The sequence below is a fragment of the Miscanthus floridulus genome, chromosome 3 (genome assembly GCF_019320115.1).
Source record: "Miscanthus floridulus cultivar M001 chromosome 3, ASM1932011v1, whole genome shotgun sequence".
Lineage (NCBI taxonomy): Eukaryota > Viridiplantae > Streptophyta > Magnoliopsida > Poales > Poaceae > Miscanthus > Miscanthus floridulus.
This window is the reverse complement of record NC_089582.1, coordinates 139,345,434-139,357,655: the sequence shown is the minus strand read 5'-3', so window position 1 is coordinate 139,357,655 and position 12,222 is coordinate 139,345,434. Positions and strand designations below refer to the sequence as shown.

The 12,222-nt window shown below is 44.6% G+C and overlaps 1 protein-coding gene across 1 annotated transcript; it reads right to left on the bottom strand.

Annotated features, from left to right (window-relative positions):
* Positions 1 to 2,510: 2,510 nt before the first annotated feature.
* On the bottom strand, positions 2,511 to 10,355 carry LOC136542606 (uncharacterized). Its single transcript, XM_066535120.1, has 14 exons — positions 10,185 to 10,355; positions 9,900 to 10,099; positions 9,752 to 9,818; positions 9,303 to 9,413; positions 8,952 to 9,141; positions 8,571 to 8,656; positions 8,232 to 8,409; positions 5,925 to 6,036; positions 5,640 to 5,767; positions 5,313 to 5,519; positions 5,111 to 5,220; positions 4,642 to 4,765; positions 4,079 to 4,228; positions 2,511 to 3,055 (listed from the first exon to the last, which is right to left on the bottom strand). Exons 2-14 carry the CDS (start codon positions 9,991 to 9,993, stop codon positions 2,834 to 2,836), a joined length of 1,779 nt encoding a protein of 592 aa, XP_066391217.1. The 5' UTR covers positions 9,994 to 10,099; positions 10,185 to 10,355; the 3' UTR covers positions 2,511 to 2,833.
* Between the last annotated feature and the right edge of the window lie 1,867 nt (positions 10,356 to 12,222).

Sequence of the window (12,222 nt, the reverse complement as noted above, 5' to 3'; positions counted from 1 at the left end):
CACAGCAATAGGAGGTAGGCGAGGTCATCGGAGGACTTGAGGAGGTGGAGGAGGCGAGGTCATCGACGGGAGGGGCGAGGGCTGTGGAGAGCGCTTGCGCCTCTCTCGGGTGGCGTTTGGATACAGGATATAGGCAGTAGCGCGCGGCGACAACAACAGCAGCGCGCGGACAGGTGCTGCAGCAGTGTGCCGACGAGCGGTTAGCGGCTGCATGCATGCCCTATGGGGGCCGTCGAGGCAAAATGGGAGGCGGAGGCGCGTTGCACGTATCCTTTTCCGTTGGATGCATGCGTCCACGGGAGTGTGTCCCTGCATCGTTTTCCTGCCGCATGCAGAGGGAGCGCGTAAGACGCGTGGGCGGACAGTAGGCGCGGATGTCCGAATGTCCGGGCGCTAGTCTTTGCCATATTTTTTTTAGATGTTGTAATGTAGATTTTGTCGGATAATGAACAGTCAACCAAATGTAGATGGCATCGATCTCTATGTTGGCATGTTGCCACGGTACTATCTTGGATGACTCGGTCTCGCCCTTTGGATGACCATGACCAGAAACGAAACGTGATCACCGCCAGGTGCCCGCTCAGCCGTCGACTTTTGCTTTGGCGGCATGCAAAGGAACAACACAGTTCGGTCGTGGACTCTCCGCTTTAATTAACATGCAAAGGAAGAGATTGATTTGCAAGCGCGGTTGTGGCCTTGTGGGACAGAGATTGATTTAATGATTTGCATGCGGCCATGCCGGAGAGAGATTGACCGCCGTAAAAATCGGTTTAGGTGGCTACATGCGTGGGGCAGGCTTGCCATGATTTTTACTGCCAAAAGCTCGTATTAGACTCAGAGACCGGCGGATCGGGCGTACACACGAAGGGTGGTAGACGAAAGTCCTTCGTATTTTTTAGATGTAACAAATAACAGATTAGAGACTTTAATAATAATTTAGTTATTATTTTATAATTTGAATGAAATTTTTTAATAAAACAAATGGTCAAGATGTTTATTAAAAATAAAAAACATCACTTATTTTAGGACGGAGGGAGTACTCAATCCATTAGTAATACGTGACCGTTGGTGGCTGAATATATATGTAATGTAACTGAAACTCATGCTCTCTTCTTCTCTTCATTCATATATATGAAATGAAATTTGGGTGTTCGTTCGTTCCTGGTTCTTGCTTTTGTTTGGAAATAAAAGGGGGGAAACGGGTGGAGTATTTTGCTCGTCACTGTACTTCTGTTATATGAATATGATACTCCTACTGTCCTACACACATATAGGATGGTTGGATTGTAGAACGTAGCTGCATGCATTTTTTTTTCTACGCGCATAGATATGTTCAAGTTTTTTTTTTGACTGTCACGGGGGGAGGTCCCCACCTGAATTTTGTTTCACTGATCTTGGTCCGATGGACCCATCTGTTTACAAGAATTTCATCACCAGTGTTACATCATCGTTTAGATATGTTCAAGTTCCCGAGTTTCAGGGCCTCACAAATTGTAAATCTGTTTTGACAGTGATTTGGTGCGCGCGGTATCCATTGCAGAGACGGAACCAGACCTCTCTCTACACGCAAGCAACTCAGGCTCCACCGGCATAATCACTAGTGTCTATTTTCTACGTATCCGTTGTTTGCTTGCCTTTCTTATCCAAAAGCTGAGGTGCTGTCTGACGGCTTGTAACTCATCAAAGAATGGATCGAACAGACCCCTCGTCCTCAATTGGCATTATCTGCTTACCTTCATGTTTCATTTGGTTACGGATAATACCACACCATCCACAACAAGAAGACAACATTAAGAAATTATTTGCGCATGACGACATCGTTGCAAACAATACACCTCGAGAGAGGGGCTAACGAGATGGTACTTGGCCGTGCAATTTCGAAGCTGCCAGCAGTGGCATGACCTTTCAATATGGCCAAATTAGACCACTGCATGGCATATTAGCGTGAACGTGAGAATCGTGCCATGGTCGCGTCAAAAATCTAAGCACGTGCATAGATGATGACACGACATAGCAATGTGAAGTCTTGATCGACCAGTACGGCAATAGAAGATGATGCATAGCATAGACGATGACACGACGCATAGCATAGATTAGCCTTCAGCCCTTCACGCATCCCAGCTCCGTAAAACAGGTCTGCATAGGCACCTCACTTTCAACCAAACAAGAAAATTAAACCGTGCTCAACCAAAAAACGCCATAAAGATTGGCGCAGATTGGGAATTCACCAAACAAGAAAATTAAACCGTGCTCAAAGATTGGCGCAGATTGGGAATTCACCAAACAAGAAAATTAAACCGTGCTCAACCAAAAAACCGCCATAAAGATTGGCGCAGATTGGGAATTCGACCTGGGGTTAATACATTTGGTTCAACGCCAATGACTGATTTTTGTTCACAATTACGTCCTCGGGTGTAGATCGTTCTTGAACCCAATTTATCAAAACTTTGAAGCATTGCAGCAAATTTTACAGCTATAAAATTTTGTACTTAATTGAGTAGCAAGATAAATTAATATTGAAAACATTTTCCTTATATTGTTCCCTGCCTACTTGGGATATGGAAATGAAACAACTTAACATTCAATAATCCGAGCTATCGCAGTCATTGCTCAAAATTTAATAACACCAAAGTTATGCTGATCAGTCACCGAGAGAGATGTACTTTGCAACGTTTAAATGAATCCTTCTGACAATCTCATGGGCGGGACACTGAAGAAAATCTCACCCATCAAAGGTACTATGTGGGCATTCTCATTTTACACTGGTTCATGCACCAAGCAAATCAAACGATCCGGATAGTGTACCAAAATTTAAGAGGGCAAATGCCATCTTTCAACCCCAGAACCTGCTCAGAAGGCCCTTCTTTTCTTTTTTCATACGGTTCTCAAGGCTTGGGAACTCAACTGCGTTGTAAGCCATATCAAGCACAATAGGATTGCATGGAACTGCCTGGAAGGGAGGTGGGAATTGAGCAATGCGACATGGAGCTTTGGTGTTTGGCTCACCAATCGCTGATTCATAGCTCTCTAGCATATCAAGAAGATACTTGTTCTCCTGCAAAATACAAATATATCATAAGTATCTGTAGTTAATATATATATATATATATATATATATATATATATATATATATATATATATATATATATATATATATATATATATATATATATATATATATATATAGCTGCCAACTTGGTTTGATGTGCAAAGCATCACATCATATAGAAGACAAAAATCACAAGGTGGGAACTAGTCAACTTAACCACTTACAACATTGAAGATAGGCTGAAAAACAGTTACTGGCAGCCAAACATATCAAGTCATAAATTCATAATATTAATACTACATCCGTCCCAAAAAGAACGCAATTCTAGAAGTATCTAAAGTTTGACCAAATATATAGGTCAAATATAACATTTATGACACCAAATATGTATATTATGAAAAAATATCATCAACAACAACAACAACAACATAGCCTTTCAATCCCAAGCAAGTTGGGGTCGGCTAGAGTTGAAACCCTACAAGAGCCCCAAGTCACGGTTCAGGCACTTCAATAGCTGCTTTCCAAGCACTCCTATTCAAACATAGATCTCTTATCTCATGACAAATTTAATGATACTTATTTGGTATCACAAATATTAATATTTTTTATTTTCATATATAGTTAGTCAAACTCAAGATACTTTAACTTGATATTGTGCTAGAATAGCATTATTTTTTGGATGGAGGGAGTAATATACGAGCATACTCAAGTTTGTAGTTTCATCTATGCTTTGCTCAAATGCAATTGTGTGGACCGATACTTCTGCAACAGTTACTTGAGAAATTCCCAAAAGGCACCATGATTATAAAACGTAAACACTTCAAATGGCAGCACCAACCGAAACCCAGAGGCACCCTGAATAGTATCTACAAGTCAAAATGGTGGCATCAACCTCCAAAATTGGCCACCATAGCACAACCAACCTAAAAATCAGAAGTAACTGGGTGCAAACCTAGATCGTAAGGGTGTCCTACCAATGCAAGCCTTATTCCGTGCTTACATGGACATATTTCATAATGGAAACATACCTTTGTTTTATCATCAGCAAGTGACATAGTTGAGACTCCTTTAGAGAGTTTTAAGGGAACAATCTCCTCCTCCATAATGCCTGTTGCATGTTCTATGCAGCTATTTGATCTACAATTGTCAGATAGCGACTTCAGATCTTGTATTAAAGCCTGTGAAAAATGAGCATGCATAAGTTTGCGCGAATTTTCTTATAATAATAATTAGAAAAACGAAGATAATGGGAAAGGCCCACAAAGCCTAATTATCTGGGATTCAATTTGCTTCAACATTGTTTCAAAAAATTTGCTTCAGCTTAGTGAAGAACACGAACTATGTTATTAAATAGTTTTTTTTTTCTTGAATGCAACTATGCTCTAAGATTAACCTGCCAACAAAGTCAATTAACTTGCCATTCAATTTGCTTCAACGTAGAGAAAACCATAAACTATAGATTACCAGCCAACAAATAACTCCCTGTATCTAGTATCAAGGTTTCACGTTAATAGTCCTCAGGATTGGAAGTGATATGCCAGTAAAAAGATTGCAAGGTGCTGGTTCAGAGTTGGTTGTTTCAGTGGCAAACCTTGTCATTACTGTTTGCAAGCTGTTGCAGTGCAGAATCAGTGAGAGTACGGGCATGGCAGAATAATGCATATGCTTCAGCTCTTTTGCCTGCTGAACTATATGACTTCGCCAAAAAGAAACATCTGCACAATATTTCAAAGTGAAACATGTAAGGATAGTCCACCAGGCATTAGATTTAAACAGATTTAAACCTTGCTAACAACCTGAAAGATTTAAACAGATGAAGTGATTTACTAACTATGTAAGTGCATACTCGCATACATCAAACTCTTACTTAACCTCTCTTTTAATTTGTCGTTTGGTATATACAAATTGATGCAGATAGGAAGGAAGGCATTCAAACCAACATGTACAAGGGTGAAGATCATAAAATAGTTACACAGAGATTTATTGTGAAAAGAGAGACAATGATGTAAAGAAAGCTGGTCGTTAAAGAGTATGCTAAACTTGGATACAGTGTAACAAACCTCTCAGCTCGGAAAGCCAAGCCTTTCAGCCCATACTCATGAATAAAAGAGTTTTCTTCTTCATTTTTGTTTCTTCCAGAGCTAACTAAATCTGTCAAGTCCGTTGCATTCTGTAAAAAGCAGTCTCACATCAGCAAAAGTACAAAGTCTAGTAAAGACATGATAAAACGTCTAAAAAGAGGATGTGACAGAAAACAGATACCTGAATAAGCAGATCATATAGCCGAACAAGTTCTTCTGGCTTTGTGATTCGCTCATTTTTCTCATCTCGATGCTTTGTGAATTTACTTTTAGCAATGCTAACAAGTAACTGGTTACGTTCTATAGTCCTCAATCCTAGAACAGCGCTAACAGCCTTGTCAAGACCATTCAGTTCATCTCTTATATCCTCAGCATTGCCAGCAGAAGCCTACATTCAGGGAAAAAAAAGACGTTAGAATACAAACCGTAACTATTGTATAACACATCTCTATTATCTAGAATGTTAGTCTGTACTAAATATAACAAGTAAAACAACAAAATTGCATACCAGGTCATTGCGGATGCAGCTCCGAGCATCATGGTATGCAGAAAATATTTTATCAAATATGGCAAGCTTTTTGTCAGCAGCAACTGATTCTGTGGCTGCACCACTCAAGTCTCTCTCAAGCTGCTGAGCTGAAAAGTTGCAGCAAGAAAATTGCTCAAAAAGGATTCTATAATCAGTCATTTTATCATGACCCGAATTTTATACAATCTCATTTCGAAACAGAAGGGCAGTATTATATGGAAATCCTGCACAGTATTACTCCAGAAGTTAGAAGTAACTATATACCTTTCAAAATGGAGACACGGGTCTTTGCATTTGTAATAGGAAATGTGCGACCAAGCCAATTAAACTCGGTCATGGAAGCTGCCTGCTGTGACCTTGTCTCAGATAATACAGCCTGAAATTTTTTCAAAATACATGTAAGAATATAGGAAGAAAAGGGCATCTAAACAGCCAAAAAGAAATTACAAGCAAACAAGTTGGTGTCAATTTTATGAAACTGCCACTAACACCCTTCCTCAGACCCCGCACAGAGCGAGAGCTCTCTGCACTGGGTACGCCCTTTTTTTATATATATTAACACATAGTCCAAAGTTCCAGAAAATAAAGTCATAGCAATGGTGGGGCCAATCATGAAATCAGATGGCAGGACAAATGTAGCCAACTGCACTATATAGACATGAAATAGAGAGATCTGAAAAAAACTCTCTAGCTCTGCCTTGCATAGAATTGCAAATTTATTTTTTAACTTACCAAAGCAAAAACAATTAGCACATCTAACGTATTAAAATTGTGTATATTAATAGAAGGCATATTGTTTCAAAATGCACCATAATTGTCCTGCAGACAGCCAGATCTCCAGCTGTTCAATCAAAATATCAACATGTCAATAGTGACATTGTGATGCCTTCATCACAACCTAGAAAACACGGATACGTGGCTGAGGGAGCGTATCACGTATCGGATACGTATCCGATACGGATACGCGGCGGACATGCGGTCGATACGTATCGGTGAAGTATCCCATTTTTTATTATTACGTATCAGTCTATTGGATACGGCCCAGCCCAACAAGTTTCCCTCTGTCCCGACGCCCTACCTCCCGTGGTCACGCCGCCTCCAGCGAACGCGCGCACTGAAGCCCCGTCCCTGCTCAGCGGCCTCCTGCGACGAGCCTCCGCCCCGTTTGCCAGCCGCCGGCGATGAGCCTCTGGCCCTGCTCGCTGGAGACGAGCCTCTGCCCCCACCTCCGCGCACAGCCTCCTGCGTACACGTGCGCCACCTCAGCAGGGGATGCAGATGAGAGGATGATTCGATTCAGCAGCAAAGCAAGCTGTCTACTCTACTTCTGCATGTACATCCCCTTCCCCATTCTTGATCTATTCTACTTCTGCAGTTCTTAATTTTGTCTGTTCCCCACTTCCCCTTCTTCATTAGTGTTGCCCATGCTTCATTGCTTGCATGCAGTAGATGGCCTCTCCAAATTTTGTAGTGCTGCACTGCACAAGCTGAGTGCTAGTGCTAATCCTAGCATAGGATCTGTGGGCGCGGCTGTGGTTAGGATCTCCTGTGAAACAAGAAACCAACAAGTTTTAGACTTTCACAATTTTAATTTGTATTATTATTTATTTATTAAAAAATAGTAAAACGTATCCGCGTATCCTGTTTTCTAGAAAATTGCCGTATCCACGTATCCGTATCCTTCCGATACCGATACACGTATCCGTGTCCGTGCTGCATAGATCACAACAGCTAAAGTGATCTTTGGGCCTGTACAATTTACACCCTAGTGCTACGAGTTCAAGAATGTAGCAGTCACTAGCCCATCTGTTAACTGAATGCCAAAATTCACAGATGCAGTTGCATGCAATATTGAAAATAAAAAAAATAATAGATGTTAACACGGTGATTTGCTAAACAAGACATTGCAACAAGCATGACATATATATAAGCATGACTTATACAGAAACGAAGCATTTCCAGGTCATGAATAAAACTTTGTGGATCGCAGGGCCTGATAAAACTCAAAAGTTCAAAAATGTACTCTAAAGGGCATACCCAGTGCAGAGAGCTCCCGCTCTGTGCGGGGTCTGGGGAAGGGTGTCAGTGGCAAGCCTTATCCTCGCATGTGCAATGCGAGGAGACCGCGACTCTTGAACCCGGGACCTTCCGGTCACAGGCGGTAAGACTCTACCGCTTGCACCACTCTCTCCGTTCCAAATCGTAAGTCGTTTTTGGCTTTTCTATGTTCATTCTTAGCTTTTGCTATGCACCTAAATATACGCTGTCTAGATACATAGTAAAACAGTTATGGCTTATAAATCTGGCATGCTTGCTCCTGAAATGGGTGCAATCCTCAAAACTGCAAGTACAAAAAAATGCATCTGCACCCTTCTCTCCAACCTTGTAGCTCCTATGCAGAACCACTAAAAGAACGAGAAGGAAATTGATTCCCAAAAATTTGACTCCTCAAGATAAAACCCATATCAATCTAATATTTAATTTTATGGTCCATTGCAATATGTGCTAGCCCCTAACTAACTACTAAAAAGAAATCGAGGTATGTCAGATGAGCAGTAAGAAAATAAATACCTCCATCTTCGCCTTGAGAAGATCATTAGCAGTATCCAGGAGTTCATGTGCTTGTAAATATGATCCACCTAGTTTGTGTGAACAGAAATCAATCATAGGCTCCACTTCGTCGATGCGCTGACGGCATAACAGTTGATTTTCTATACTGCCATACTTCCCAAGCTCCTCATATATAGCCCTATAGAGAAACAGATAATAAATTACTCAAAATCATAAAAAAAAACTCACCCTAATTACTTCATTCAAAAAGGAACAATAATAAAGATATCCACACAATAAATAATGCCAGGCTCTAATGATTGTATATTCTGAAAAAAAAACAAGCAGAATTCCACAAACCTCGTATTCTTGAAATTTATCATTGCAGCATCTATATTCTTGTCTTGCTCAAAAAACAAAGCACCTTTCATATATGAAGCATATGCCTGAGAAAAAAAAGTATTTTGGGGAAAATGTTTTAGATTTGTCTTCAAAATAGTTCAAATATTTTTAAAAATACAGTTGAGAGAAAAAAAGGGCGTACCCAGTGCATAGAGCTCCCGCTCTGTGCGGGGTCTAGGGAAGGGTGTCAGTGGCAAGCCTTACCCTCGCCTGTGCAATGCGAGGAGACCGCGACTCGAACCCAGGACCTTCCAGTCACAGGCGGTAAGACTACCGCTTGCACCAGGCCCGCCCTTCACAGTTGAGAGAAAGTGAAACAAAATATAGTAAGAAACACACCTCAGCTTCTAGAGATGTCCTGGAATCTCCTTTTACAGAACATAATTGTGAAAAAAGTGATGCCCATTTAACAGCTTTCCTAAACCGACCCAACATGTAGATACGCTGTTGTGCGTTTGTACCAGCAGTTTTCTTCTCCATGGCATGACTCCATGCTCGCTCGGCCATGTAAAATACTACATGGAGAAACCTGCTCTCACATGGTAAATTGCTTCATGAAGTCTTCTCCAGGTCTAAACAAATTGTAATAGGCCTTGCTCAAAAATTCACACAAGGTTTATAACACTGCAAAGAAAATTATGAAGACATGCAACATGCTATATAGCACATTATCAGCAGAAGGGGCCACACCTCACATCCGTGACTGTTGACTCGGTTATATTCCTTCTGGTGTATTTACCTCGGCCATGCAAAAACTTGAGAGACTTGTACAGCCTTCTGAGTCGTGCAGAACAGTATCTCCTGCAGGCAATGCAGAATCATTTAGGCAAAGAGGCAGACACAACAATGACAAAGGATCGCGATTCTAACTGATAACAAAGAGCATGATAAGAAACGAAACAAGCATAAACAGGCTGAAAGTTTGAAAGTAAATATCCAAATTTCCTGCAGGGTACAGGTACAAACGCGTAGAATTGGATCGCAGTGTACAGCAATTCGATAAGGAAACACTTCATCCCAAATCAAATTTGAGATCCCAGCAGACAAGAAGACACAAAAAGTACTAATAGTCGAACTAGACGCGCAGATCTGGGGGAGGGTCGAACAGGATCGAGTGGAGAGCGCGTGGCATAACGCACCGGTATCGCGTGTAGTCGCTCTGGCGGAGACCATGCTGCATCTGCGCCTCCCTCATCAGCTCAAGCACTGCAGGAGATGAGACCCGTCAGGAGATGGAGCGAGGGGCCAGATCGCCGGAGGATTCGTGGAGAGGGAGGGTAGGCTCACCGTTGATGGAGAATCTGATGGCCGGCTTCTCCTCGACGGCGGAGGAGGAGTCGACCTGCATGTCCGATGGCTGCTGGTCCGCGGGCTTCGACATGACGGTGGCTGCGGAGGCGGACCTCCGGCGGAGTGCTCAGATGCGGTCGAGACGAAGGGGGCGGATGCAGAGTGCGTGCGTCTGTCCTCCCGAAAAGGTTTAAACCCTATTGATTGATAATCCGTGTATAAATCCAAACATTAAATATCAATACCGTATTCCGAACATTAAATATCAATACGTATCCGAACCAAATACTCAACCACAACCCACGTTCGGGTTGGGGGAAGGAAAGGCAGGGGCGGACGGAGCAGGTGGGTGCTCGTCGCCGGCGAGCAGCGAAGGGCCCGGCGAAGCCCTCTCGGCACCTGGCGTAGCGTAGGGTGGGGGCGGCGGTCGCCAGTCGTCGCGCTGGGAGAGCGAGGCCATGTTTGGTTTGTGAGGACGTGCCACGCCCACAGTTAGTCATGTCACCGTTTTTCTGTCAACTGTTTGGTAGCTACTTTTTTTTAGCACCATGTCCTACATATTATAGATTTTATTTTCTTCTAAACTTTGCTACAAGTGTAGCTCTAATTTTCTCGAACTTTATCTGACAGACACAGTTGCCGAAGGTTTGACGTGGCAAACCCTGACTGAACGGGAGAAGGAAATCGCTGTGGAGATTGCTGCCTGGCTAAAGATGAGCAATCGGGCCGCCCGGCCCGGCACGGGCCCGTGCTAGGCACAGCCCGACGGCCCAAGCACGGCCTGCGGCCCGATTTTCATATTGTGCCAGCCCGAAAAGCACGGGCCTAAAAGCGGACTGGGCCAGCCCAAGGCCCACACATGCCATACAGAGAGAACGTGGGGGGAAGGGGAGGCCAGGATGGCAGGAGCGCGTGGAGGAGCCCGGCGCGGCGCCGCCAGATCCGGAGGAGGAGTGGAGGAGCTCGGCACCTCGCCCCGAGCAGCTCGACAACGGATCTGGATGAGCGCTCAAGGACGGCCACCGCGTTCGACGCCACGAGGGAGGAGCCGTTGTTGAGATCTCAATGGGTAGCGCCATCGCCCGCCGCTGAAGCTTCACCGCTGGCACCATAGGTTGCTCGGCCTTCCCGGCGGCCTCCTGCTTGGCCGAGGCTCGCGCGCAGACCGCGGAGGCATGCGCATGGCGCTGTGTTTGGGAGCGGGCTGTGCGAGCGTGGGAGACGAGGAGAAGATTGCGACTGGGGCTCTATTCGGCTGGTTGGAAAAACGGCTGATGCTGATTTGTTATGAGAAAAAAAACATTGTTATTTCGTTGAAAACGGTACGGCTGATAAGTTCAAGTGAACAGGGCCCCGGAGGCGGGGGGGTGGGGGGGGGCGCTTAGTCGTACGCAAGAGATGCGACGATGGCAGAGTGGGTGTGAGCAAAGTTTGTTAGGGTTATAATGGGAGTGGGCCTTAACCGGGCTTCCGATAAATACTGGGCCATGTCGTGCTGCCCGCCGTACTTGAGCTGCAGCCCAAGCACGGCCTGTGCATCGGGCCGTGCCGATCTGGACCCGAACAACACCAGGGCGCATCGTGCTTAGGCCGGACTAAAAAACCATGTTTCGGGCTGCATGCTCATCTTTTATGCCTGGAGTGGAAGCTGCATGGGACTGGGGACTGGGAGACGCTCAACCTGTTTGGATGATAGCGTGGGATTTTGGGCCTGACCCTCAATTCGTGGGCTGCAAAGGAAAATGAGCGGCCCGGAAGAAAAAAAAAACCACCCCTGATTTGCCTTCTCCCGTTCAGCCCGAGTGCGCGCTCTCACTCTCTCGCCGCGCGACGAGTGGCGACCGCCGCCCCCACCCCCTACGAGAGGTGCCGAGGGCTTCGCCGGGCCCTTCGCCGCTCGCCGGCGACGAGCACCCACCAGGTTCGTCCGCCCCTGCCTTCCTTCCCATTCCCGCTGCGCGAAACCGAGCTTCCCAACCCTACCCTAACGTAAGCTATTTGCTGTCTGCTTTCAGATCCACCAGCTACGGGCCTGTTCCCTCTCAATACGCGTAGGTTGTGGTCGAAAATGATCCAATGTCCCCCTCAATCTCTCCCAATACGTATGGACTGGAGATGATTATTTGTTTCTGAACGAGGACTAAAATATACATGTATTATATCCACTATCTTCGATCATAATTCGGTGTCCTATACTGGATCGGCCCCTGCCTCAAGTGAATCCGCAATGGTTCTGCCTCATCGAACCGCGGAACTGCTGGAGGCTGATGAAGCCCAAAGCTTCGTGCATAAGCTTCAGCTCAGTGTCTCGAAGGGCCTT

Bases quoted from the DNA above. Each gene is read 5' to 3' on its own strand.
- LOC136542606 (XM_066535120.1), bottom strand. From the start codon at position 9,993: ATGTCGAAGCCCGCGGACCAGCAGCCATCGGACATGCAGGTCGACTCC. The intron at 9,819-9,899 runs GTGAGCCTACCC...CATCTCCTGCAG, and splicing joins CATCAGATTCTCCATCAACG to TGCTTGAGCTGATGAGGGAG. The intron at 9,142-9,302 runs GTGTGGCCCCTT...ATGTGAGAGCAG, and splicing joins TCAACAGTCACGGATGTGAG to GTTTCTCCATGTAGTATTTT.